Genomic DNA, 27,410 nt, shown 5'->3' with positions numbered 1-27,410 from the left:
CCCCATCATGATGGGGATTTTTGATTCATAATTGTTGCAAACAGTTATGAATTAAGCATGAAAGCCAACCTGGTTGGCCGAGTGGTTAGCGTATCTGCTCTCCAGCCAAAGCACTGCGGGTTCGAATCCTGCTGTGGGCATGAATGTTTGTGATTGTCTGGGGAAATACTTGTGGTGGTGGGCAGTAGAAGCCGTTGGTGTAGATGATGCTGTTCACTGTAGTTGGTGGAGACTGAGAGTTGTAGAGTGGATGCCCTCTCTTGATGAGTCTTTGGGCTCCTTGGAGGTGTCATGTAATAATAATAAAGACATAAATTGCAGCTGTTTATTCACTTTAATCCAAAATAATCAAGGACCAGAAAGTTTGTGGTTTTTAAGATAAAAACTACAAACAAAAAAACAACATAAACACCTTAGCTTGCAACACTTTAGCTGTTTATCTTAATGTTGTTAGTTGTTAAAGTACACTGATTTAATTCTGATATAATGCATTTGTTTAATATATAGGACATCGATAGTTTAACCACTTTAGAATTTATTAATACTGCCATATCATGTGTGTGTGTGTGTGTGTGCTTTCAAATATAATAAATTAATCATAAAGTCATTATTTAAATTTGAGATAATTTCACATTCTATGATGTGAAAATCTTGTCACTCATAAATGCTGTATTGTAATAGTAGGTTTTTTCCTTTTTTCTTTTAATTTCAATAAAGTGTTTATTTTATTTAGTGACATGGCAGATAAAGGGTTACAAAGGGTAGCTAGTGAAAGCAGGAGTGTATTTCAGCTATATTCCTCGGAATTTTCTGATGGAGATTCAGGTAGATTTTATTAACAGAAATATCAAGTGACTAAATGAAAATTGGTGTAAAAGCATTTTTATTAAAATAAAGAGCCAAAAGGCTTCAGTTTGGCAATGCAAAATTATATAAGCAAAGTGGATGTTAGAGACAGCATTATTTTAAGGCCAAATGTAGAAACTGTGAAAGTTTCATAAAAATAAGTTGACCAGAGAGCTTATGAGAATACACCCACCAACATTCACAAGTTGCCTTAGCATGGACTACTTAGAAAACATAAACGCTGCGCAAGCATCTATATATTTGCTATCTATTAGTCCATTTTGATAAGGTTTGATAAGATTTTGATAAGACCTTATCAAAATGGACTAATAGAAAGCGAATATATAGATACTTGGGCAGCGTTTATGTTTTCTAAGTAGTCTGCACTAAGGCAACTCATGAATGCTGGTGAGTGTATTCCCGTAAACTCTCTGGTCAACTTAATTTTATGAAAATTTCATGGTTTCTACATTTGGCTTTGAAATTATGCCAGATCTAATATCCACTTTACTTACATAATTGATGTAAAAGCTTTATATATAATAGGGTATTATTTTTTTTTTATATTTATCTTTTGTTTTCTACACTCTGCCGCAGTGTTATCAGTGCATTGTTGAATGTCATATGCCTCTAATTTTTGCACATATTTCAATAATGAATCTGAAAGAAAAAGTACTGTATTTAAATATTTGCAGTGCTTCATTAATGAGATATAAATATCATTCATTAAGTGTATTATAAAATAAAATTTTCCAAATTTTACTTAAGAAATTGATTATTTCAGGATAATAATTATTATTTTATTTTAAGCTTTAATATATTTAAACATGCAATTATTATCCAGTATTTTAAGTGTATGTTATTGTTACTATTGTTTGTTATTATATGGGCACTTTTAGGTGGGAGATGAATTTCATTGCCTGTTGTGAGACCACTGCCCTACTTATTGGAGGCCTGAAGTACCTTGGGGGGGGGGGGGGAGTTCATTGTGTGATCACTTGAGCAGGATTTCTGGGCTATGTAAATATCAATAAAATACAAAAAAATAATAAAATTCATAAAAAAGATTCCTATAGTTATATAGACTTACAAAATTTTGTGAGTCGGAGTCACATAAAAAAATTGCAGAGAGTCTGAGGCCTCATCGAATGATGTCCCACTAATTCATACAACACCTAAAGACATTATACATTGCCTTGAATGCGTTCACTGTAGATCATTATTATATGGGCACCTCCATGGAGTCCAAACACTCATCACAGGAGACTCAATCTATCATACCTCTCCTTGAACCCATTAACAGACAAAGCACTCGCAATACATGAGGAAGCACTCCACTGCTTCCTCATCCCCAAGGGGACCAGACTTGAGCACAGTAATCCAGATGTGGATGTATCAGGACCTTAAAAGGGACTAACAACTTCCTTATCTCTACTTGTTACTGTGTTCTTCAATAGCCGAGTAATCTTATGGGTTACCTTAGCAATTATGTCCTTTAAACTTTAACTCCTGTCTACCACCACCTCTAAATTTCTAGCTTCATCTATTTCCTAGAGTACAGTTCCATCAATATGATACACAGCTTGTAATCTATTTATCCCAAAATGCATAACTTTACATTTCTCGACTTTAAGTTGACACCCATTATCTTTTGTCTATACTGACAGCCTATTTAAATCATCCTGCAAGCCCTCCACATCAATTTGACAACCCATTCCACTCATTCACAACTCTCCAAGCAAAAAATCTAGTCCTCACACTCCTACTAACAACATCTTTATTCAACTTCTTCCACAGATGACTCCTTGTTCGGGTCCCTCTAGCCAAGTGCTGAAACATTTCCCTTGCATCTATCCCATAAAACCCATTAAGCAACTTAAATGTTTCTATCATATCCCTTCTTTTTCTCCTGTCAACCAACTTCTGCAATCCACAAACCCTCCATCTATCCTCATAGGGAACATTCCACAGGCCACTCACCATCTTGGTCGCTCACCTCTGAATCCTCTCCACTGCTTCCTCATCCCCAAGGGGACCAGACTTGAGCACAGTAATCCAGATGTGGATGTATTAGGACCTTATAAAAGGGACTAACAACTTCCTTATCTCTACTTGTTACTGTGTTCTTCAATAGCCAAGTAATCTTATGGGTTACCTTAGCAATTATGTCCTTTAAACTTTAACACCTGTCTACCACCATCCCTAAATTTCTAGCTTCATCTATTTCCTAGAGTACAGTTCCATCAATATGATACACAGCTTGTAATCTATTTATCCCAAAATGCATAACTTTACATTTCTTGACTTTAAGTTGACACCCATTATCTTTTGTCTATACTGACAGCCTATTTAAATCATCCTGCAAGCCCTCCACATCATCTTGATTAACTATAACTCTACCTAATTTTGCATCATCAGCAAACAACTGAATACTTCCTTTTAGGTTAGTTCTTATACCATTTATGTACCAATTAAACATTCGTAAACACTTATAAATCTCAACACCACGAGAAAAACTGAACCTGTGAAGCTTGTTTTCCATGCCCTTACTCAACTTCTGAGTATAATTCCTTGTTCTTTTCCTATTGCCATGAATTGAGAAATTTACCTTGTATTTTCACTAAACATTTCTGTTACTAACTTGAATGTCTCGTGGTTCTTCTCCTCCATTCATTTATCAAACTGTGATACATTCTCTCAGTCTGTATCATGTGCATTTCATAGGCCAATTAATATTATCTTTAATCCCCATCCCATCGCCAAACTTCTCCATTTTGTTTTCACCTCTCAATCCAGTTGATCATATCTGAGCATAGCAGTCCAAATGTGTTCTTATAAAAGCCTTAAAATGAGAAGGAATAATCTTCTTTACAGTGTGGTCTCTTCAATATACCAGTTATCTATTGACAACTTTCCCACCTTAGTTTTTAAACCAACTGCTATCACTTCTTAGGTTTGTAGGCTCATCAACTACTCACAGCTTTTTTTTTTTCTTCCCCATCAGTATAATCAATGCTGTTGGCATTGTTTATGTCACAGTAAGCATTAAAGTTGCTGCTGAAAAGCTAAGCTTTTTTTAATGTTTAACTTGCTGTGAGCGTTTATTTTATAGTTTTATATACAGGTAACGCTCGTATAACGCGGTTTCGCTATAGCGCGGTACTTATAAATGCAGTTTCGATATAATGCGGTCTATAAATTGCAGTAATCCTTCATCTTTTCATATATTTTTCACCATGTGACTTAAAAATCAGATTTCTTCGTTAAATATGTGTCTGCCCGTATCGCACATGTAGTTATAAGTAGCGAATTTTAGGGGAAATACCCTTTAGCACGCATGTACGTCAACTGTTTACTGTGTAAAGTGTTAATTATTGTTGAAAGTTGTCTTCGTTTTCTGCCAGGAAAACGCACTAAAAATCATAAGTGTGTTCATCTCAAGCTGAGCACTTTATTTTCTGGTGAGTTACATGCAATATGTAATGCTTTTTTTTTATGTAAAAAAAGTTATTTCTATAATAATGACTGCTTGAAGGGTTTTGCGATATGGTTGAAAACGAAATGAGTGAATTAATTGATGAGGAAATGAATTTAAATGAGAAGGAACTGGTACAATTAATAGATGATGTCGAACCAAATGGCGTGGAAAGTTCTGTCAAAGATTCTGATTGTGATGAATCCGTTAAAAAATTCAGTTTAAAGAAATTAGCAGAAGGATTGGACTTGGCAAGAAAGTTAGGAAGCTATTTTACGGATAAAGATCCCTCAACGGATGGCTCAGGAAAATTCACGAGACAATTGGATATTTGTTTAGTTCCATATTATGAACTTAATTAAAAATGGCAGCATAGTGGTAAGCAAGGTCTTATTACTGACTTCTTGTTAAATAAACTAGCCGAAGTATGCAATGATAATTATACCAATGATGTCCAAGAGATTTTAAGTGACGACGACTTCCAGCTGCTCTTAAATAAAGAAATAAAGAAATTCTGATTACTTGTAACATCTACGAAATGTTCGTTTTGAAGACAGTAATGACGATTGAAATATGCACTTTATTATGTGCAATGATGTTTACATACAATTTGTAATTTTATAAGTTTATACTATATATTTGTTTCATAGTTTATATGTTTTCTTAACTTACATGAATTACAAGAATTAAATAAAAATATTTTTTTGTTGGGTATGTCGTTGTTTATATAATTAAAAAAAAAAACGATTTCGGAACCTAACCCTACTTTTTGTATGTGATCTGAGTCTCGCATAACGCAATTTATATAACGTGCCATTTCTATGGAGCCTAACATCCACGTTTTACGAGGGTTACCTATATATATTTATAATCTATCTATCTATATATATTGATGAAGTGTATATATCCTTTGAATGCATTAGCGAAGGTTAGTAGTTTTCAGGAAAAAAGGTGATGATAGTGCTATAATTTATCAGAAATGTGTTGTTTGTGTCAGGCAGATTGAGGATTGCAAAATGTTCAATGCAAGAGGAATTTCAAATGAGACAGGTTGTTATGCATGCAGGAAGGAAAGTGTGTATAGATGAATGTGTTATGGTGCAAAAGAGGTTCAAGTGTATGTGAAAGGTAATATGAAAACAATAGAAAAGCAGAAGAATTCAGTCAAAGGGTGTTTGATGTTGGAAATGTTGAGGGTTTAACAAGAGACTAGAAAAACACTTTAGAAATAGCAGGAAAGATATGAAAGAAAATGAAACGTGAAGAAGTAAAGGAAGTCATAAGAAAGCCATAATTGATGAAAATGGATATGGTGATCTGTAGTGATTCCATTATTAACAATGGCGAATGAGTAATGAAAGTATGTTTTCTGGGAGCAAAGATTCACAACATGACTGAAGTTATATGTAAGCAAGTATTATGAGTAGAGAATATGAGTAGACTGTGTGAGAGAAATGGTGCACAGTAGATTCATGTATTTGTTGATTTTGGTGGGCTGTACTTGCAAGAATAGGTACTAATTTTTTGTTCAGTGATAAAGTGAATCTGAATGGCATGTTTCTGGATGTGTGGTTAATGCTTAAAAGTATGAACATCTGCATTGAATTAAAAATGCCAGAATTGGGAATGTAGTGAAATGGAGTGAGAGTGAATGATGTGTTAACAGATGATTCCAGGAATGACAGGACTAATTTTGTCAAGAAAGAAAACTAAAAGCTGGAAATATGGTGGGAATCTGGTTGAAGAATTAACTCCAGCTTCCTTTGAACTGGCTGTGTTGTAAAAGTTACCAGAATAATTATCAGCCTGGTTGGCACATACACTGATGCCAGAGGCATGAGAGATAAAGGAAGTTCTTAGCACTGGTAGATGTAGTGGGCGACTGAAAATTATTGGCATTAATGAGATCTGGCAGAAAGCAGAGAATATCAGTATAGGAATAAAATATGATGGGATCATTGTACTTTGTGAGGATAGACAAGATAGGAAGGGCAAGGGGATATTACCAATGACTGCAGAGGAATCAAATCCTAACAAAGTAGATATGGCTAATGATAGTAGTGGGATAATTCATATAGACTGTGTTTGAGGTAAGATTTGAGGCTGTTCAGTGTGAGATAGAGTTAAACTGAACAAAATACATTATTGATAATTATTGGTCCATAGCAGCAATATACATTGCTGCTACAGACCAGGATTATCTGAAGAGGACTATGAATTGAACATATCGATGGATCGTATGAATACAAGGATGACTATCGTTATGGGTGATTTCAACTATGTAGATATTGACTGAAGGGAAGAAAAAACATGCAAGATTTAAAAAAGATAATTTATACAATTCCTGAGTGATAATAAGTTTTGCCTCTAGTTAAGAGTGATCATGCAGTTTTGGCTTGGAAGGTGAGACACATTTGAGAACTTTGACTAGGAGGGATATATGTGGAACCATAAAGCAAATTATTATAATAAACCAAGAAAGAAGGCAGTACCTTGGCATGAAAAACTTAGTGGTCAAGGAATAGTAGAGGCATTCCATATCATAACATTCTTAATTGCTTACTCTTCCAAACTTCTTTGGCAAATAATGAGACATTGTCCTCTAGACCAACGGTTCTCAACCTTTTCCATTGGCGTACCACTATATTTAATTCAAGATATTAGATGTACCAGTAAGGCAGTGGCTCACGTAGCACCAGTGGTACGTGTACCATAGGTTGAGAATCCCTGCTCTAGACCATCCTTAGTATTATTAATATACAAATTAAACGGCAGTGTTGTTCAGCTTGTATAGTAATGATATAAGGATAGAATCCTGTAGTCCATCAGTGGTCATCATAATCACTAGAGCCAATAAGGGTAAAGCTAATGGAAGTTTTTTCACTTGGCTATGCTACCAATTATATATTTGGTTTAATCCGTTATCCAAGTGTAAGCAAACAAAGTGTGCGCCTAAGTATTTTCAGGACTGGGGCAACTCGTGGTAAAGGTGGTATAAGTTCTCATCACTTACCTTAGTATCTCCCATAATGCAAAGCACATCTCCATGCAGACATGTATAATGCTATGCATTAAGGGAAGGGCCACTACCCAGACCAGTTTCAATCTTTATTGAGGTCTCATCAGTGGGAGCCAGATCCAGAGGTGGTGATACTGAGGTGGAAGTAACGGAGAAGTCATATTTACCTATACCAGTTGCCAAAAGGTGGCACCTTTGGCTGATGAGACCTCAATAAAGGTCGAAACTGGTCTGGGTAGTGGCCCTTCCCTTAATGTATAGCATTATACATGTTGGCAAGGAGATGTGCTTTGCATTATGGGAGATACTAAGGCAAGTGATGAGAACTTATACCACCTTTACCACAAGTTGCCCCAGTCCTGAAAATACTTCAGGTGCAAACTTTGTTTGCTTACACTTGGATAAAGGATTAAATCAAATATATAATTGGTAAGGGTAAAGCTACTATAGTCCTCAGTGCCAGTGATTATAATCGAAAAGTGATGTGTTGCTCAGAGACTGCACTAATTATAACCTGCTGGATTATGATCCCACCAATTCTCAGAAAAAAAAACCCTAAAACCTTTTAGTCCTCTCCTTCCTATAATCGATTTTAGGCGAAGTGGCCTGTTCTCATGCCATCACTTTCTGGGTCTTATAATTCTTCTTCCATTTATTTTATATCATAATAGTTTTGTCAGTCTGCTATTGTCCATTTGATTAGATGCTCTAACCATTTTTGTTTATATTTATTTATAAATGGTTAATTGGTTTTATATTCAGGAATTGTAAAATTTCTTCATTTATTTATTGGTCCCACTGTTTTTCTGAGAAATTTAATTTCTGCTGTTTGAGTTCATTTTTCATTCTTATGACCATGTTTCACTTCCATATAATAATAATTATATGGAAGTGAAACATAGTTTTTTTTTTTTGTACAAGGATGGCTTAAATATATTATTTATTATGCTGTTGACTTTAACAAAATTTGTTATTTTAACGTCATCTTTTTCATCTTTATATGACAAGTCGCATCCTAGATATTTGAAAGTATTTACTTGTTGTAATATTTTATTATCTATCACTATTTTACTTCTTATTGGGTTTTCTCCTTTGAAAGCTATTATTTTTGTCTTTATTTTTGATCTGATCTGATCCTGTGGCTTCCTCTCTTTGAGAGGGTTGCAGCTGATTACTAGGAAGATAATGACGCAAGGTGGTTTCCTGTTGCCTTCCTTGCCGTATTTCACTGGTCCGGTTTGCCTGCTAGTGGGATGAAAAACCCCAGATAAACCGGCGGAAAAAACCCTGCTGTCCACGCCAAGACCGGCTAACTTGGCTATGGCTGAGGAAGATCCTTAAGCTCCTCACGTCGTCGACGGGAATCGAACTTAGGACACTCCTTCCCAGCATCTTTATTATTTTTGATATTCTCATATTATATTTTTCTGATTCATTTAATGATTTTATTATCTCTGTAAGATCAACTTCATGTTGTAGCTAATGCAATGTGATCATCTGCAAATAATAGTGCATTTATCTTTATTTGTGGGTTTATTTGTATACCAAATGGGTTATGCTGTTTCCAGATTGTTATAATTATATACATATTAAAAAGTAGAGGTGATAGGGTACACCTCTTTCCATTCTGATATTTGTTCTTATTTGACTGCTATTTTATTTCCTATGTATATTTCATGAATAGACTGTATATTTGGTTTGGTATATTTAGATTGGTTAATATTTTAAATAATTTTTGTCTCTCTTAATTTTATCAAAGGCTTTTTCGTAATCAATGAAGGCTACATGTGTTTCTTTTTGAAATTCTCTTAGCTTTTCAATTAATATTTCTAGAGTGAATATTGAGTCTATGCAAAATCAGCCATTTTGGAATCCATTTCATTCTTCTAGTAGTTTATCTCCTACAATGCTGTTCAGTTTCTCAAATATTTTTGCCTGCATTTTTGTTCAGATCCATGTTTATAATGTCTTCTTCTTCTGCTGTTTTCCTATTTTTCATCTTATTTCTTATACTTTTTTAGTTCTGATGTAATGTTTTCTGTTAGATTATTCGTTGTTATATAAAATTTTACTTCTTTATTATCATTAGTGGAGAGATTCTGAAAATAAGTTAGCCATTTTTCTAAATCTATTGTTTGTATTTTTGCCTTTTCTTTTATTTCTTTGTTCATGTATTTTATAGGTTTTTGGTTGTGGTTTAGATATATCCTTTTCTAGTTCTGTTACAAAATTGTTCCATCTCTCTCTCTCTCTCTGTTTTTTTCCTTATTTTCTGAAGCTGCACCCAGTTTTTGCTTTTACTGTCTTGGTATTTAACTATTTCTAGTAACTCTTTTTTTTTTGTTTTTATTATCTTTTCTATTTCTTTGTCACAGTTTCATAGTCCTCTTTTTCTATTCCATTTACTATACTTTTTATTCCTAAACTTTCTGTTGCTGCTTTTGTCAGGAATTGTGCTTCATATTTTCTCATTCTTTTTCTGTATCATTTGATTCTACCATAACACCTCTGGAGCTAGCTAAACAGATTTAGAACCAGGCAAGGTGACTTTGCCCACTTATTACATCTGTGGGGAATTTCAGTCACCCTTTTGCATGTATGGCACAGTGCAAACTATGCATCATATCACTGGTGACTGCCTCACTACACCCTCCTCCCCTGAAGACCTCAGGAACTTGCATTTACTCTGAGATATTGTCATTCATTGGTTAACTGAACAGTCAATCTTCATATAGTTTTGCTTATTAATTTCTTATATTCCTACCCATTACCTAAATAAATAAAGCAAAAGGACACATCCTTTCTTCCTGGTTATGCTTATGCATAGACCCACACTTTATCATGCAGTCATTCGAAACCAAATCCAACAGAGAATAGGGTGATTAATCCTTATTCTTGTAGTGTCTGATGTCTATGCATTTCTCTTGAACTTAGTATTGATAAGATACTATTGCATTCAGTGTGCAGATCTAGTTTATATGCTGCTAGTGATATTTAAGACAATATCTCACTGTAATTATTGAGGGATCTGGTTAATTTTGTTAGAATTAAACTAATAAGCCACTGGCTTAGATTGGCTATGCTGCACTTACCTGTCATGCTGTGTTTACATTTTTTTTTTTTTTTGTGTACCTTGAAAATGTTTGTGAAGTGCTGATAAAATTAGGGGAACAGTTTGGCTCACAGACAATCCCTCTCTTACAGATTCAGCTCTGTGTTTATTCTGCAGGTACTTCAATGGTCATTGTTCCAATGAACTGGCATCCATCATTCCTCTACTTTCTGTTGTGCCTGTTAATTAAGCAGCTAGCACCCCTTTACTGTGTAACCGCAAACCCGAACTTGCTTTTCTTTCTATCTCTTTTATTCTATCTACCTCTGTCCTCTGGAACAGCCTACTTTTAACTTATGTTTAAGGTGTTTTTATATTTTTTAGCAGTAATGTTTTAATGTCCCCAACACTTTTAAATATAAGCAATATATTACTTTGTATATCCTTCCACTTGTATAAATTAGTATTTTAACACGTTCGCTGCCAACTACGAGTATACTCGTAGTGAGTAATCCTGCTTCACAAGCCAGCTACGAGTATACTCGTAGGACGCTTACCGCCGGGAACGAGATTATTGTAGTGACCTTGAAGAAATGAAAATGCTTGGCTTGTGGGGCTAGCTTCAAAACTGTGTATTCTCATAGACCGTATATGCTCTGTACAAGCCAACTACGAGTATACTCGTAGGTCGTTTACCTCCGGTAACGAGATTATCGTACTGACCTTGAAGAAGTAAAACAGCTCGGTGTAGGGGAACAGACCATGCCAAAGTAGCGTGGCAGCGAACGTGTTAAAAGAAGTTCTCTGGACTGCTCCATGGAGTATTGGAGAAATAAGAAGCCCCTCAGTCATAATGACCTAATTTGAATCTTGTTGAGAATGCAAGGTTGTCAGATATTTTCAAATGAGGCTCAATTTGTTTGCAAGGAGTTTGAGGTTTTTCTGCTTGTTAAATACTTTTTCAAGAATATATGAAACAGGCAGACACAACACACTGACACCTTCATTGTACTTAGTACTTATCTTTAACAGAATTATGTAATTATAATAGCATATCTGCTCTTCAACCAAAAGGCTGCGAGTTCGAATCCCACCGTGGGCATGGATGTTTGCGATTGTTTGTGGAAATTCTAGGGATGGTGGTAGGAGGTAGATAGTGTTGGTGTAGTTGGTGGAATGAGTGGTGGAGGCAGAGAGCTGTGTAGTAGGTGTCCTCCCTCAATGAGTTTTTGGACTCCCTGGAGGTGTCACATAATAATAATAATAACTGATAATCTGTAATGAGAATTCAGAAAAACTGAATGGAACTAGGGAAAATTTATTTCACTGGATAGATATAATAAAATTAACATAGGAGTGTTGTCAGTGCAAGTATGTTAAATGTGATTACCACAGATGGATTCATAAAGTATTCAAGTATTTATTATGAATATACTCATATAGTATACTAAATCTGACTTGTTACTTACCTATGCATGTTTGTATGGGTGAAGTTAATTTAACATTTGAGACTAGTATTTTCATATGAAGCATTAAATTAATTTCACTTTTAGTATGCATTTAATGAAATGGAGATGAATAGTATATTACAAAACCTTAATGCGAATACATCTGTGGGATTGGATGGTATACCAGCTCGGGTCTTACGTGAAGCGGCAAAAGAATTGTCAGTGCCCTTGACCATTTTGTTTAATTTGAGTCTCGGGTCTGGGTTAGTCCTGAGGGGATGGAGAGAGGGGAAAATAGTACCACTGCATAAAGGAGGTTCCAAGACTGCTGTTGCGAATTACGGACCGATTAGCATATCAGGAGTCGTTGTCAAGGTTTTGGAGAAAGTAGTCAAGAGAAAAATATAGGAATGGATAGATGATAACGGGATACTGTATGGGAGACAGCATGGTTTTGTGAAGGGTAGATCATACCTCAGTAACTTGCTCACGTTTTATAACACAGTGACGGCTGAACTGGATAAGGGTTTACAGTGATACTGCTGGACCTTGCTAAGGCCTTTGACAGGATACCACATGGAATTCTAATCAGTGAACTGCAGCATATGGGGATGGATATAAGGTTGGTGAGATGGATAGGAGGGTGGTTGATGGAGAGATATCAGAGAGTAGTTTATTCAGGAGTAGAGTCCAAAAGACGGCCTGTGACTAGTGGTGTGCCGCAGGGTTCTGTTCTTGGAACACTACTATTTAATTTTTTCGTTAATGATATCGGAAAGGATCTGAGAGGAATTATTCATTTCTTTGCTGATGATGCAAAGTTGGGTAGAACAATAGTGAATGCACATGATGTCAAAATTTTGCATGATGATTTGGACAGATTGGAGGACTGGGCTAAGGAGAATGGATGTCAATTTAATCTGGCAAAGTGTAAGGTTTTGCATTTTGTGGTGAAAAGATTAGCAGCAGTATACCACATTGGTGGAACTGTACTCCAGGAGATTGATGAGGCCAGGGATTTGGGAGTGTTGGTGGATAGGGAGTTGAAGTTTAGGGGACACATTGCAAAAGTGGCTAAATCAGCTCATCAAATCACTTGGTTAATGAAAAATACCTTGACATGCAGAGACAAGCAAGTTATTGTTCCTCAAGACCCTGTCTTGATTACTGTGGAACTATAAAGAAGAAACTGTGGCGCCCAGATCTGGGCGCCAGGGTTTCTTCTTGATGGGGAGGAGGTAGAGAGGATCTAGAGGCGAGTGACCAAGATGATAGCAGGTCTATGGAATGAACCTTGTTGGAGGTTTAATGGATTTATTATTACAACACTCAGAAAGGATTAAAAAGAATTTAATACTTCCTATATTTCGTCTTAGTCACTAGGACATCTACGGGGATTACAAAAATAACTAATGTAACATAACACAAATATCATAGAATACTAAGCCCAACCACGTGGGTGACACTAAAGTCCTATCTAGGTGGAGCGCCCTCTAAGGGCACTCCACCTAGATAGGAAATTGTAGGTGGCCTGGAATATAAAGTAGGATCTCTGGTGATGAGTGTTTCCCAAATTTTCGGAAGCTTAATGCAACCGTATTTATTAAGATTTGGTTGATTTCTAAGAGCTGCTGCTGCTTCTAAGAATAGTCTCTCTTTCTTGAATTTGCTGTGATGGAGCATCGTGGTTTTCTTCCATGATACTCTGTGGGTGGTGTCCAAGACATGGTCAGCCAAGCCTGAATGACCATAGTTGTTTACAGATGTAAGACTTGTGTTCCGCTAAGCGGATGGATGCTGATCTGCCTGTCTGTCCAAAGTATGCCAACTTACAGGAACAGGGTATTTTGTAAACTCCAGGCAGAGAGAGAGGAGGGAGCTGATCTTTTGTAGAACGGATAAGGGTAGCAAGTTCGCAGTGGGGTTTATATGCTGTGTGTAGGTTGTACGTTTTTAGAATCTTGGCTATTTTTTCGGATGTAGGGTATGGTGATGGCATTTTTAAATTCTTGTTGACGAGAAGGACCAGGAATGGGAGAGGATCTAATTATTTTTTTGATACTGTGATCGCTGTAGCCATTGGAGAGAAAAGTGTTGTGTATGTAGTTAAGTTCAGTAGTGAGGGCAGTTCCACTGGAACAAAGATTGTGGGCTCTCTTGGTAAGAGTTTTAATAATGCCATATTGTTGAGAGGGGTGGTGGTGTGAGAGTTTGTGAATGTATCTACCTGTGTGTGTGGGTTTTCTGTATACAGTGAAGGCAAGTGTATCATTAGGCAGGCATGTGACTAAGGTGTCTAGGAAGGGTAAACAATTGTTCTTTTCCTTTTCCATAGTAAACTGGATTCTTGGATGTAGGCTATTGAGATGACTGAGGAAGGAGTCTAATGTGTCTGGGCCATGAGGCCAAATAGAGAACATATCATCTACATATCTTAGCCAGACAGAAGGTTTGAGTGGGGCTGAGTCTATGGCTCGTTTTTCAAAATCTTCCATATAGAAATTGGCAAGGAGGGGAGAGAGGGGGGAACCCATGGCAGTTCCCTCTATTTGCTTGTAGATTTTGTTCTTCCAAGAAAAATACCCAGAGTTAATGGCAAAGGAAAAGAGCTCTAAGATGTCAGAAGGGAAAACTTTTTGTAAGAGAGATAAGGTGTCAGTTAAGGGAATATTAGTAAACAAAGAGGAGATATCAAAGCTTACCAATATGTCTGCTTTATTCAAGGTTAAATTTTCTATGAGCGCTTTAAAGTAGGTAGAGTTTTTTATATAGGAAGTGGACCTTCCAGTGAGGGGGGGGGGGTCAGAGAGGTGGCCAGCTGTTTAGACAGTCTGTAGCAAGGTGCATTGGTGGCATCTACTATAGGTCTGAGTGGGGAATTGGGTTTGTGGATTTTTGGTAAGCCGTAAATTCGGGGGGGACGGGAGCAGAAAGGTTTAAGTTTTTTCGTGATGTCGGGGGGGCCAGGAAGATACTTTTTTAAGTAAGATTTTTAATTTTTTAAGTTGTGTTTTTGTGGGGTCGTGTTCTAGCGGAATGTAGGTAGCGCGATCGCGGAGGATAATGTTCATTTTGCGATTGTATTCACTGGTATTAAGAACGACTGTGGCATTACCCTTATCTGCTCTGGTGATGACGATACTTTTTTCTTTCCGTAATTTCAGGAGAGCTGTGCGTTGGGCATACAACGAATTACTTTTTGGAGGCGAAGAATGAGCAAGGATGTTGGCTATGTCAAGTCTGATGTTGTTGGCTATCTCTGACGGTAAGCGACCGATCCCACGTTCGATGTTAATTATTACATCAAGCACTGGCACTTCCTTCGGAGCGACGGCAAAATTATGGCTGAGGCTAAGTGTGCTGACAGCATTACTACTGAGTAATGCCGTCACTACTGAGTTTAACTACATACACAACACTTTTCTCTCCAATGGCTACAGCGATCACAGTATCAAAAAAATAATTAGTTCCTCTCCCATTCCCGGTCATTCTCGTCAACAAGAATTTAAAAATGCCATCACCATACCCTACATCCGTGGCACATCCGAAAAAATAGTCAAGATTTTAAAAAAGTACAACCTACACACAGCATATAAATTCCACCGCAAACTTGCTACCCTTATCCATTCTACAAAAGATCAGCTCCCTCCTCTCTCTCTGCCTGGAGTTTACAAAGTACCCTGTTCCTGTAAGCTAGCGTACTTTGGACAGACAGGCAGATCAGCATCCATCTGCTTAGAGGAACACAAGTCTTACATCTGTAAACACAACTATGGTCATTCAGGCTTGGCTGACCATGTCTTGGACACCACCCACAGAGTATCATGGAAGAAAACCACGATGCTCCATCACAGCAAATTCAAGAAAGAGAGACTATTCTTAGAAGCAGCAGCAGCTCTTAGAAATCAACCAAATCTTAATAAATACGGTTACATTAAGCTTCTGAAAATTTGGGAAACACTCATCACCAGAAATCCTACTTTATATTCCAGGCCACCTACAACTGCCCTTAGAGGGCGCTCCACCTAGATAGGACTTTAGTGTCACCCACGTGGTTGGGCTTAGTATTGTATGATATTTGTGTTATGTTACATTAGTTATTTTTGTAATCCCCATAGATGTCCTAGTGACTAGGATGAAATATAGGAAGTATTAAATTCTTTTTAATCCTTTCTGAGTGTTGTAAAAAATCCATTAAACCTCCAACATTATGTCTTCACAGCACTTAAGCCTCTATACACAGAATGAACCTTATGAGAACAGGTTGAAGATTTGTGGATTGCAGAAATTGGTTGATAGGTGGAAAAGGGGTGATATGATTGAGACATTCAAATTACTGAAGGGTTTCTATAAGATTTATTCAGAGGATATTTTTCAAAACAGGTCTGGTGTTGGGAGGACTAGGGGCCATCCATGGAACTGGGCAAGAGTGTGGTTAGCAAAGGTGTTAAACCTAGGTTTTTTACTTTGAGAGTGGTGAATGAGTGGAATAAGTTGTCATTGTCTGTTATGGGTGCCGTGACTGTAAATGAGTTCAAGGCAAAGTATGATAAATACTGTGTGGAAACTGAATAGTTGTTCTTGACATGATGTTTAGGGCCTCCCTCGATGAGTCTAAGGACTCCTTGGAGTTGCCTGTAATAATAATAATTTCTTAGTTTAAGTATAAAAATGCCATTTAAAATTCTCAGTAATCAACTTACAGGTTCACCAGCTGCCAATTCCATTGCCGCTGCCTCGCGTGTTGAACAAGCATTGTCAGAAGTTGCTTCCTCTATTAGTGGCTTTCAACCCAAACCTGGTCCACAAGCCGTTTGGCTACTACAGCTCCACATTTGGTTGTTAATTGCAGAACTATACTTGAGATTAGGACAATTATCTGAAGCTGAGGCTTGTATTCACGAAGCCTCTACTATTTTTCCTTTGTCACATCAGTTAATGGTGATGGTTTGTATTCATATTTGAGAATTTAATTATGTTAATCCCATAATTAATTTTTACTATAAATAGTGTAAAAACTATTTATAGTTTTTACACTCTCCAGACTTTACATTTTACCCTAATATTATGCTATAAAACTTTTTTGAACTTTTAGTAAATCTGTCTCTAATTTGTATTGCATTTGATAAACCTATGTATACAATGAAATAAAATTGAATCCTTGTATTGCAGGAAATTGGCTATGCTCCAATCTAGATGAGCAGTCACATATGTATAGCACCATATTTGCATAGTTTAGTTGGTATATGGTTATATAAACCAGTGTGTTCAAGTTGCAATCATGGAAAAAGGCAACAGTATCACAGAGTTTAAAAAGGGCATGATTATTGGGACTCGTGCTGGATACCTCCATCTCAGATACAAGTATGCTTATCAGTACACAGAATGTTGTCAAATAGGCAGAACTATACCTGCTCGTGAAACTAGAGCATGGAAAGAAAGATTCATGATAAGCAAAGGGGGGGAGCAATGTCTTGCATAGGCTGATCAGCAGATGATGGTACCAAAAATTATGTCGCAACACAACACCAGGAATGCCAGAACAATATCTAGATTTTCTTGCATATGGAAGTTCTCAAGCCAAAAACCTGCTAGACACCTTCTTAGGGTCATCAGTAAAAGTGGCTGCTATAGTATCAGCAACATGCTAGTTGGAAACTAGAAGAAGGGAAAAAGATGTGCCTGTCTGATGAGTTGTGGTTCCTGCTGTACCATGCAGATGGAACAAATATGTATGTTACACAAACAGTCCAAGTCATTGGATACCTTTTGCATGGTTTCTCCATTTGGGCTGGTAAAGGTAGTATCATGATATAGAGTATGTTTTACCATAATTGGGATCCTTGTTATGCACTTGACCAGCTGCAAAGTCTTAGTTGGTTTCAGATGCACTTTGGTTAGAAAGACCTGTGGGTTCAAATAACTGCCTAAGATAGGGCCTTTCCTTTGAAGTTGAATTAGTTGGTCTCATGAGGGGTGTTTTTCTCTTTCTGTTTTTTTTTTTATTATTCTCCTTCTTGCAACAAGGCAAACCAGCTAGGAGAAGAATACACACACAGTTGACAGACAAAATTACATAATAACCAATAGCATTATTGGTGTCCCAGCCAATATCATATACTAAATAAATATGCCACCTTATGACCAATGTGGCTGACTGGCAGCTCAAAACATAGGATGATAATGCACCACATTATTCAGACTATGCCAAGGAACTGATTCAAAGAAAATATGGAGGACATTGCTCATCTTGAATGACTAGCAAATTGGATCTTCACCCAATTTGAATACCTTTGGGATGTTCTAGAATGTGCTGTGAGACATACAGACAGTATCCTTCTGCAACCATAATGAATGTAAAACATCTCGCATTCCCTGAATGAAGGAGGATACTGTCTGTATGTCTCGCATCCCATTCAACATCCCATGGAATTATTTCTGTGTGTGGGCAAAATTATAATATTAGGCAAGTAATCTTAATTTGCATTATGTCAGTACATTTACTATTACCTGTATCATCATCATCATTATTAGTCATTGTCGATCCACTGCTGGATGAAGGCCTTTCCAAGATTACTCCAAAACTCTGTCCATGGCTCTCCTTTTCTGTCACTCCTGCAAATCTGATGATATCATCAATCCACTGTGATTTAGGTCGACATCGTGGTCGTTTTTCCTCTCGTGGAATCCAATCCATTACATCTTTGTTCATCACTGATCTTGTCTTCAAGCAATATGCCCAGCCCATTGCCACTAAAGATGTTTCACTCTTCCTATGATGTTAGAGACTTTAGTTTGGTTTCTTATTCATATATTCCTTTTGTGATCCAGTTTTGTGATACCAAGCATACTTCTTTCCATACTAAATTGTGTTGTTCTTAATTTCCTTTGCATTTAGTGTCCATGTTGCACAGCCATATGTCAATATAGGAAGAATACATTGGTTAAAAACTTTTATCTTCAGGCATAATAGTAGTTGGTTTTTGAATGTTGAATGTAATTTTCCAAATACTTTCCACCCAAGCATCGTGCATCTTTTAATTTCGTCCATGATATTTTGTTCCATCGATATCTGTTGTCCTAATGCAATGTAATGTCTGTGTAATGGTCTACTTGCTTAATTTCCTCATTATTGATTTTTATTATTTCTGGTTGGACATAGTTATTGAACAAAACTTGGGTCTTCTTTAGGTTTATCTTTAAGCTAGCTGTTTTGCTAGCAATTTGGAGTTAATGGATACGAGTTCGTAATTCATGCACAATTGAAGTAAAGGTAACTAGGTCATCTGCAAAGTGTAAATGGCTTAAATATCTTCCATTTATCTTCTTTAAATATCTTCTCCATTTATCTTTCCCTTCCCAATCAAGGAGTTTGAATATTTCTTCTAGACATGCTGTGAATAATTTTGGGGAGATTGTGTCACCCTGTCTTATACCTCTCTGTATTTTCACGGTAGAGATGTTTCCATTGAAATAAATTGCTGCTGCTGTGGCATTGGTGTATGCTGATTTGATGGTTCTGGCATATGGCTTCCCCACTTGTTGGTTTCATAATGCTTTAAGTATTGCACAAGTTTTTAGTGAATCAAAGGCTTTCTCATAATCAATAAAACCAAGACATAATGGTAACTAATATTCATTACACTGTTCAATAATCTGCTGTACAACTTTAATATGGTCCGTTGTACTAAAGCCACTTCGAAAGTCTGCCTTCTTTTGGAGCGTATGAGTAAAGACTTTTATAAACACTTTGTAAACCACTTTTTGGCAAAGGCACGTACATGTGCATGTACGTGCCTTTGCCAAAAGACTGATAGACCTAAACAATGATTTTCATTGTATTATATTAGTTAATTTCTTCATTGTATTGAATTTTTGTTAGAAGTTGATATTATATTAGTAGATAATAGTACAGTAGAGAAAATTAATTTTTAAAATGTTGTTTTCATACTCACCATCTCCTAAAAAACCTTGAAGATGCCATGCAACAACCTGTTTTCAGTTATTTGTAACCTGTAAGCTGTTTTACAAATGAAAACAGCAACCCAAGTAGGACACAGTTAATTATCCAATTCAGAAACTAATCACTATTTTTAGAAGATTTTTTGTTTGTCAGTTTGTTTCTTTTTATCTAAAGAAAGGCACCAAGCAGAGACTTATCATTTTTCTCACAAGTTCTAGTATACAATCAACACTCATTTTAACAGACAACAAAAAGTCTCGACTACAGGTTTCATAAGCACAGTGCTGTTCTAAAGAAAATTCACTATAATAAATTATTTTTGTAGCCCCTACAAGTTTACTATAGAAAGAGCAAGCAGAAAAACATAATTGCATAATTTAAGTCTCTTTCTAACAGCTGTCATTACTTTTAGCCTTGATCATAACTTTACAGTAGCACCTAATCAAGTTTCTACATTAGATCTCCTGATATGTACAGAACATGGCAACCACAACTTGCCAAGATGTTACCAACATCAACTTCAATGAAGCTCACATGCTTATATGAGGCCAACCCTCCCACAAAAAAAAAAAACAATTCTTAGACCTCCACCCAACACCTTCAGTCTAATTATTTACATTTTGTTTTATATGTATGTTATAATTCTTATATTGTATTCCTACTGGTATGTTTGTTTCAGAGATTATAAACCTGAATTGTTAATAATGATGATAACATTAACTATTATTATTTTATATATTGCTGGCGTGGTTAGCATATCAGCTCTTCAGCCAAAAGGCTGCAAGTTTGGATCCTTCCATGAACAAGTGGTAGATGATGATGATAGTTGCAGTTCACTGTAAGTTGCAGTTCAGTGGATTGAGTGATGGATATGGAGAGTTGTAGAGTAGGTGCACCCCTTGATGAATCTTTGAACTCCTTGGAGATGTTACATAATAATAATAATATATTCCACTAACAGATACCATCTTGTATTCCTTCAATTCTAATTGCCGATTTGCAACTCAGAAAAAAATATTATATATACAGTAAAACCCCGTTTTTACGTTTCTGCAATTTACGTTTTCCTGCCATTTACGTCATTTTCCGTGTGCTTCCAATTCAATCAACTCTTCATCCGAAAGTTCTTTTATTTCACAATCTAGCAACTCCTCTATGTCTTCTATTTCACATTCTAATTTAAGATTTTTTGCAAGTTTAACTATTTTTTCTGTAATCACTTTCTGTTCCTCTCCTTTTTCAAATCCTTCAAATGTATTCGCATAACATTTTAGACACTTTTTCCAAATTCCCGACATACAATTCTTTGTTACACATTCCCATGCAGTCTAAATATTCTTGATACACTGAAGAATGTTGTATTACTTCCAAAAGTCTTGAAAAGATAAATCAGCATCAGAATCTATCGCTTCGATGGATTGTGCGATTGTCATTCTGAGGTAGTGAGCCTTGAATGCTGAAATAGCACCCTGATCCATGGGTTGAATGAGAGCGGTTGTGTTAAATGGCATAAAAACCACTCTAACATCATGTTGAAGGTAGTCCAGATGAGGAGGGTGGCCAGGGGCATTGTCTGTAATCAATAAAATCTTGAAAGGGATATCTCTCTCCGTACAATATTCATGAGCCTGGGGAATAAAGCAGTTCATGAACCAGTCTTCGAACAGTGCTTTAGTCATCCAAGCTTTAGGGTTTGAATGGTAGTAAACAGGCAGTGTGTGCTTGTTGATGTGCTTAAATGCACGAGGGTTTTCTGAACGATAAATGAGAAAAGGCTTCAGCTTAAAACCCATGGCATTCCCACCAAGCAACAAAGTCAACTGATCCTTAAAACCTTTGAATCTTAGCATCCTTTTAGCTTCTTGGTGTATGTACGTACGATTTGGCATGCATTTCCATTGCAAGCCTTGACTTCTTAGCTGGTGTATCTGTAGATGAAGGTATTTTCCTTTTACTAGACATTTTATGGGTAGTATTTGAATAGAATTTTAATTAATGCACCACGCGCAACAGATGCTTAAAAGCGACTGAGTGTATGTTAGAGATGGTTATCGTACGATAACTATCGTATCCCGTAGTTATCGTACGATAACTATCGTATCCCGTAGTTATCGTATGCGCAGCTGCTTGATTTATTATTAATTTATTCATTAATTTTTTTTTTTTTTAAGTCGACGACCAGGTATATTTCCATTCTTAGAGATTGGTATGAGCTGAGCTCGACTCTTCTTGGATTTAACTTTGATCAGTTCTGAATTATGGTGTAGTCACTGTTAAACTTTTATGTTGTCATAATTTAACATTTCAATTTGAATATGATTTACTTCAACTGCCTTTTCACATTTCTGACTTTTTTTTTTCTTCCCAGCCTTTCTCAGGTATACTTCCAATTACACTAATGCTCAATATATATTTTTTCAATTTTCATTACCATTAGTTGTCACCTCATTTAATAACTTTTTCAAAAAATTACTTCCAACATCTTGAAAATATTATCTCAAATGCTTATAGACTTTATAAACCTTGATTTCTTTTGGGGCATTCTTTCCTCTGATTTTTGGCTTTCTTAGAGTAGTCCAAAATATTTACCTTCATGATATTTATCTTCATTCCAAAATCTTGCCCCCATTTTTAGGTATTTATAGTACCTATATTTTTTTTCTGTATTTTCTAAGAGCACATGCTAAGTTAGTAGTCATGAACTTATTAAGAGAGATCTCAAGGAAGTCAGGGACTCATCGAGGGAGGCCATGTACTATATGCACCAGCTATCATACTTATTCTTAAATTCATTCAAACTGCTTGCACTTACAACATCCAATGGCAATCTATTCCAATCATGCACTACCCTACGAGAGAAAAATCTAGTCCCCTCCCCTTCTTAGCATATTCATTCTCAGCTTCCCAAGATGCCCTCTTGTTCTTTCCCTACCCTCCATAAATTGAAAAATTCATCAACTGAAATTATGTATGACCCTTTCAGAAGTTTATGTCTCAATCATATCACCCCTCTTTCTCCTGTTTGCTAGTGTCTGCAGTCTACAAATTCTCAGTCTGTCTTCATTGTCAGTATTCCACAATCCTGATATCACTTTTAAAACTCTTCTTTGCACTCTCTTCACTGTATCAGAATTGCAATGGAAACTAGGAAACCAGACCTGCACCCAATAGTCCAAGTGAGGTCTTATCAAGGTTTTGTAAAGAGGAAAAATCACATCTTTATCTTTACATGTTAAAATTAGTTTCAGCATTGCAATTATCTTTTTAGTTGTATTTGCAATCTTTTCTAAATGGTCCCTGAACTTCAACTTCTTATCTACTAACACTCCAAGATCCTTAGTCTCGTCAGTTTCTTCTAGCATAATCTCACTCATATAACACAACATTAGAATCTAATCACACCAAAGTGAATGACTTTACATTTACTGACATCCATTTTCTTATGCCCACAATTTCAGCCTATTCAAATCATTCTGCAAGTACTGCATTTTAGGAGCATTCCTGATTACCCTACCTATCTTTGCATCATCACCAAATAGCTGCATGTTGCTTGTCAAATTCTTCCCAATATCATTAATGTACAGATTGAATAACAGTGGAACAAGCACTGATCCTTGTGGTACACCACTGGTTTAATTTACCTTAAATCTTGCAGACTCACATCTCCCGCACACCACTTTTTGTTATCTGCCACTCAGCCATCCTCTTATCCACGCTAATATTCTATAACCCAAACCCATATTCTCCAATTTATGCAACAGTCTACCATGCTGTATTCTGTCAAAAGCCTTAGCAAAATCCAAAAGTATCATGGTGTATCCATTCTCCTTGTTTAGTTCAATGGTAACATTGTTATAGCATGTGAGCAAGTTGCTAAAACATGACCTTCCCTTAGTAAACCCATGTTGCTCATTACAAAGTAGAGATTCACTGTCAATCAACCCATTTCTGAATGCGAGACCTAACCATTTTTCACCACCCCACTCCTGAGATTCTAATTGGTCAATAGTTTGATACATCAGTCTTTGCAACACCTTTGTAATATAATTTGTTTTCATGGATTTCTTCTTTAACTTTCTGTGTGTATTTTATTTATTTATTTTTATCTTTACTTACATATTAACCATGTGCTTCTCTGTGTGAATTAATGCTTTCTTCAGATTTTGCCATTCAGTCTCTAAGGTCCACACCTTAGAGACTGAATGGCAAAATTCCCGTTTGCAAGCACTCACTTGTCACAGTATATTTCAATCTACAGTTCTCATCCTGAAAAAGGGTGAAAGTATGCTTTGAAATCACAAGTTAATGGTGATACTCAATGAGAAATTTTTAAAGAGTAGTAAGGAAAATTTCAATTTGGAGTTTTCATTACTTTTCATGACTTAGTATAGATAAGCTTAGATCAGAAAATACTGAGGAAGATTTCACTGGGCCAGAGTTTTTTTTTAATAGTCTACTTTGGCATAGTGCGATCTCACTTAAGTGCAAGCTTTTGATTAACAGAATTTAGTTTTTGCTCATTTTGTCTTATGTGGCAGAGACATAATGAAACTGAAATTATTGTGATCAATGGTGGGGAAAAAAAAAAGAATAAGAAATGTGGATTAGGAATATTTTAGGGCTAGAAAGTGAAGAAATGCTTATGAACTCCTGCATAAAGTAGCTTGGACATATAGTGAGAACGAATTTAGAAAGGATACCAAGAACGTATGAAATGAAATTAAAATTAAAAGAGGAAGACTATAGAAAAGATGGAAAGACCAAATAAGAGAAGATGATTTAGAAGAAAGAAACAGCTAGAACTGTTCATAAAGATAGAAATGGAGAGTTTTGATATGTTAGTTTACATCCTCTTGAATAATTAAAGTTGAATAATTTTTATTATTCAGCAATGATTATTTTCAAAACTTTAATACACATTTTTTTCATTGTAATACTTCTTTTAACCTTGCTCAATACTAGATGGTGGTCACTTTGTATTTCAAATTCCCTGTACAACACTCTTCTACAAGGAGGGGACTTCAATATTTCTAGCATAAGTACTACAGCATCTGTAATCTTGTCTTTATATATATATATCTATATATATATACACACATATACGAGGATGGTCTGAAAAGTTCTTGGCCTAACAATGAAAAAACGAATTTATAATTGCAAAATTATTTTTATTTTTCAACATAATCTCCCTTAAGACTAATACATTTATTCCAGCAATCCTCCAGCACCATTATCCCATCCCTGTAGTAGTTCTCAGTAAGAGCTGCAAAATACCCCTCTACAGCTGCAATCACCTCATGATTCGAAGAAAAATGCTGACCAGCGAGGAAGAGTTTTAGTTTGGGAAGAGATAGAAGTCAAAGGGGAAAAAAAAATTTGGGGAATAGGGTGGATGTTCCAACAATTCATAGTGCAGATCCCTTAATTTTCCCATTGCCAAAACACCTTTGTGGGCAGGTGCATTGTCCTGATGAAAGATGATTTTTTCTTCTGCAAACTGGGTCTTTTCTCAAGAATTTTTTCGTCTAGTCTGGTTAAAAGATCGGAATAATATTCTCTGGCTATTATTTTGCCCTTTTCAAGATAATTAATAAACAAAATGCCTTTAGCATCCCTATACACCAATGCCATGACCTTTCCTGCTGACGGAACTGACTTTATCTTCTTTGGTGCTGAACAACCGGCCTCTGTTTTGACTGCTGTTTGGATTCTGGTGTGTAATGGTGAATTCAAGTAATAAATCCATAGTAATAAATCAACGCACAAAATCAGTTTTATTCTTGTTAAAACGCTCCAAGTACTGTAATAAATTTAGTTTAACCCTTTATCCAAGTGTGAGCAAACAAAGTTTGCGCCTGAAAATATCTTCAGGACTGAGGCAAGGCAGTACAACACTGGGCAACTCGCAGCAAAGGTGGATCAAGCTCTCACTGGTATGGGTGGTGCCTCCCCCCCTTAATGCATAGTAGTATGCATGTCTGCAAGGAGATGTGCTGTGCATTATGGGAGATACTGAGACAAGGAGTTGAGAGCTTGATCCACCGTTGCTGCGAGTTTCCCAGTGTTGTACTGCCTTGCCTCAGTCCTGAAGATATTTTCAGGCGCAAACTTTGTTTGCTCACACTTGGATAAAGGATTAAACTAAATTTATTAGTCTACCAAGTGAAAAATAAACTTTCAGCTCCAAGCCCTGCTGAGAGATTTTCATGCGAGTGTGTTTTTCATCTGCTGTGAGTAAGCACGGCACTCATCTTGTGCAAAGCTTTTTCATTTACAATTCTTCATGCAAAATATATCCTACACGTTCTTTTGAAATGCCTATAGTCTCAGCAATTTCACACAATTTGACTCACCAGTCATCCAATACCATATCGTACATTTCATCAATGATTTCTGGTGGTGTTACATTTTTTGGAAGTCCTTCACGTGGATCGTCTTCAAGGCTGGTGCGGCCACATTTAAACTCAGTAGCCCATTTCTTAAATTTTTGTGAACTTTGAATGAATTTCTTTTGGTGTTAAACCTTCTTTTACAAAGAATTTTATAACTGCATGATACTCAATTTTATCCATTTCAAGGGATACAGATAACACTTTTGCTTCAGACAGCTGTATAAAATAAACTACTTGATAGAATGACTTGCAATTTCACATGAATGCTTATGACAGATGTACCAAGTTAGGAAAAAAAAAAAATCTTGCCAATAATTTAGTCCTTATGGAGGCAGTTGAATGTAAGAATGAATATAATATGCCAGAGCAAATAAGGACAACAAATCTGAGTGGGATAGTTAATATAAGGCATCAAGGTAGGGTTGGGGCTAATGGGGGTCTTAAATTCATGTACACTAATACTAGGAGTATTAGGAACAAGAAGGAAGAGTTTTTGGCCATGGTTGGCACATCCAGACACAGGTTATAGGTATTAGTGAAACATGGCTGACTGTAGATGATATAACTAGTGGGATTGAATGTGATGGGTATAGTGTGTTCAGGAATGACAGAGAGAATAAAATGGAGGGAGGAGTATTGTTGATGATAGCTGATGAGCTGCAGCCAAGGATAATAGAAGTTGAATTGCAGGATAGAGAAAAGAGTACATTTGAGGCCATTTGGTGTGAGATTGTGGCTAGCAGAACTAAATATACAATTGGGTGCTGCTATAGACCAGGTGATGGAAAAGATGGTGGTGACAGTATGCACAAGCAAATAGAAGAAATGGGTGGAAGGAGGGTGATTATTATGGGAGATTTCAACTATGGTCGCATTGATTGGAGTGAGGAGAGGACACACGGGAGGAAGGAACTGGATTTTATGCGGTTATTAAGGGATAACTATCTGCGACAGCATGTAATGGAAAATACTAGGGGTCAGAGAGTGCTTGACCTAGTAATTACATCTGAGGATTTGGCTGTAACAAATATGACCACATTGCCACCAATCGGTGAGAGTGATCATAGGGTCTTAACTTGGGAGGTGGCTAAAGGTGTAGAATTTTCAATTAAGACAGGGTACATGTGGAATTATCGGGCTGGAAAGTATGACAAGCTTAGGAGTTTGATTGGTTCAGTGCCATGGCATGTACAACTGCAAGGACTAGAAGTTGAT

The 27,410-nt window shown here is 36.4% G+C and overlaps 1 protein-coding gene across 2 annotated transcripts in view; it reads left to right on the top strand.

Annotated features, from left to right (window-relative positions):
• The window catches only part of Ttc7 (tetratricopeptide repeat domain 7), a 371,341-nt gene that overhangs the window by 304,446 nt on the left and 39,485 nt on the right, over nucleotides 1-27,410 (top strand). For both annotated transcript variants that reach the window (XM_090400945.1, XM_090400946.1), the window contains exons 14-15: nucleotides 734-825; nucleotides 16,546-16,787. In XM_090400945.1, the coding sequence (XP_090257071.1) occupies nucleotides 734-825; nucleotides 16,546-16,787 (334 nt within the window). The remainder of the gene's footprint in view (nucleotides 1-733; nucleotides 826-16,545; nucleotides 16,788-27,410) is intronic.

Source organism: Typopeltis vanoorti, chromosome 11 (genome assembly GCF_054136105.1).
Source record: "Typopeltis vanoorti isolate ZY-2024b chromosome 11, IOZ_Tvanoo_1.0, whole genome shotgun sequence".
NCBI classification, from domain to species: domain Eukaryota; kingdom Metazoa; phylum Arthropoda; class Arachnida; order Uropygi; family Thelyphonidae; genus Typopeltis; species Typopeltis vanoorti.
The sequence above is the reverse complement of the archived record's forward strand: the minus strand, read 5'-3'. Positions and strand labels throughout refer to the sequence as shown.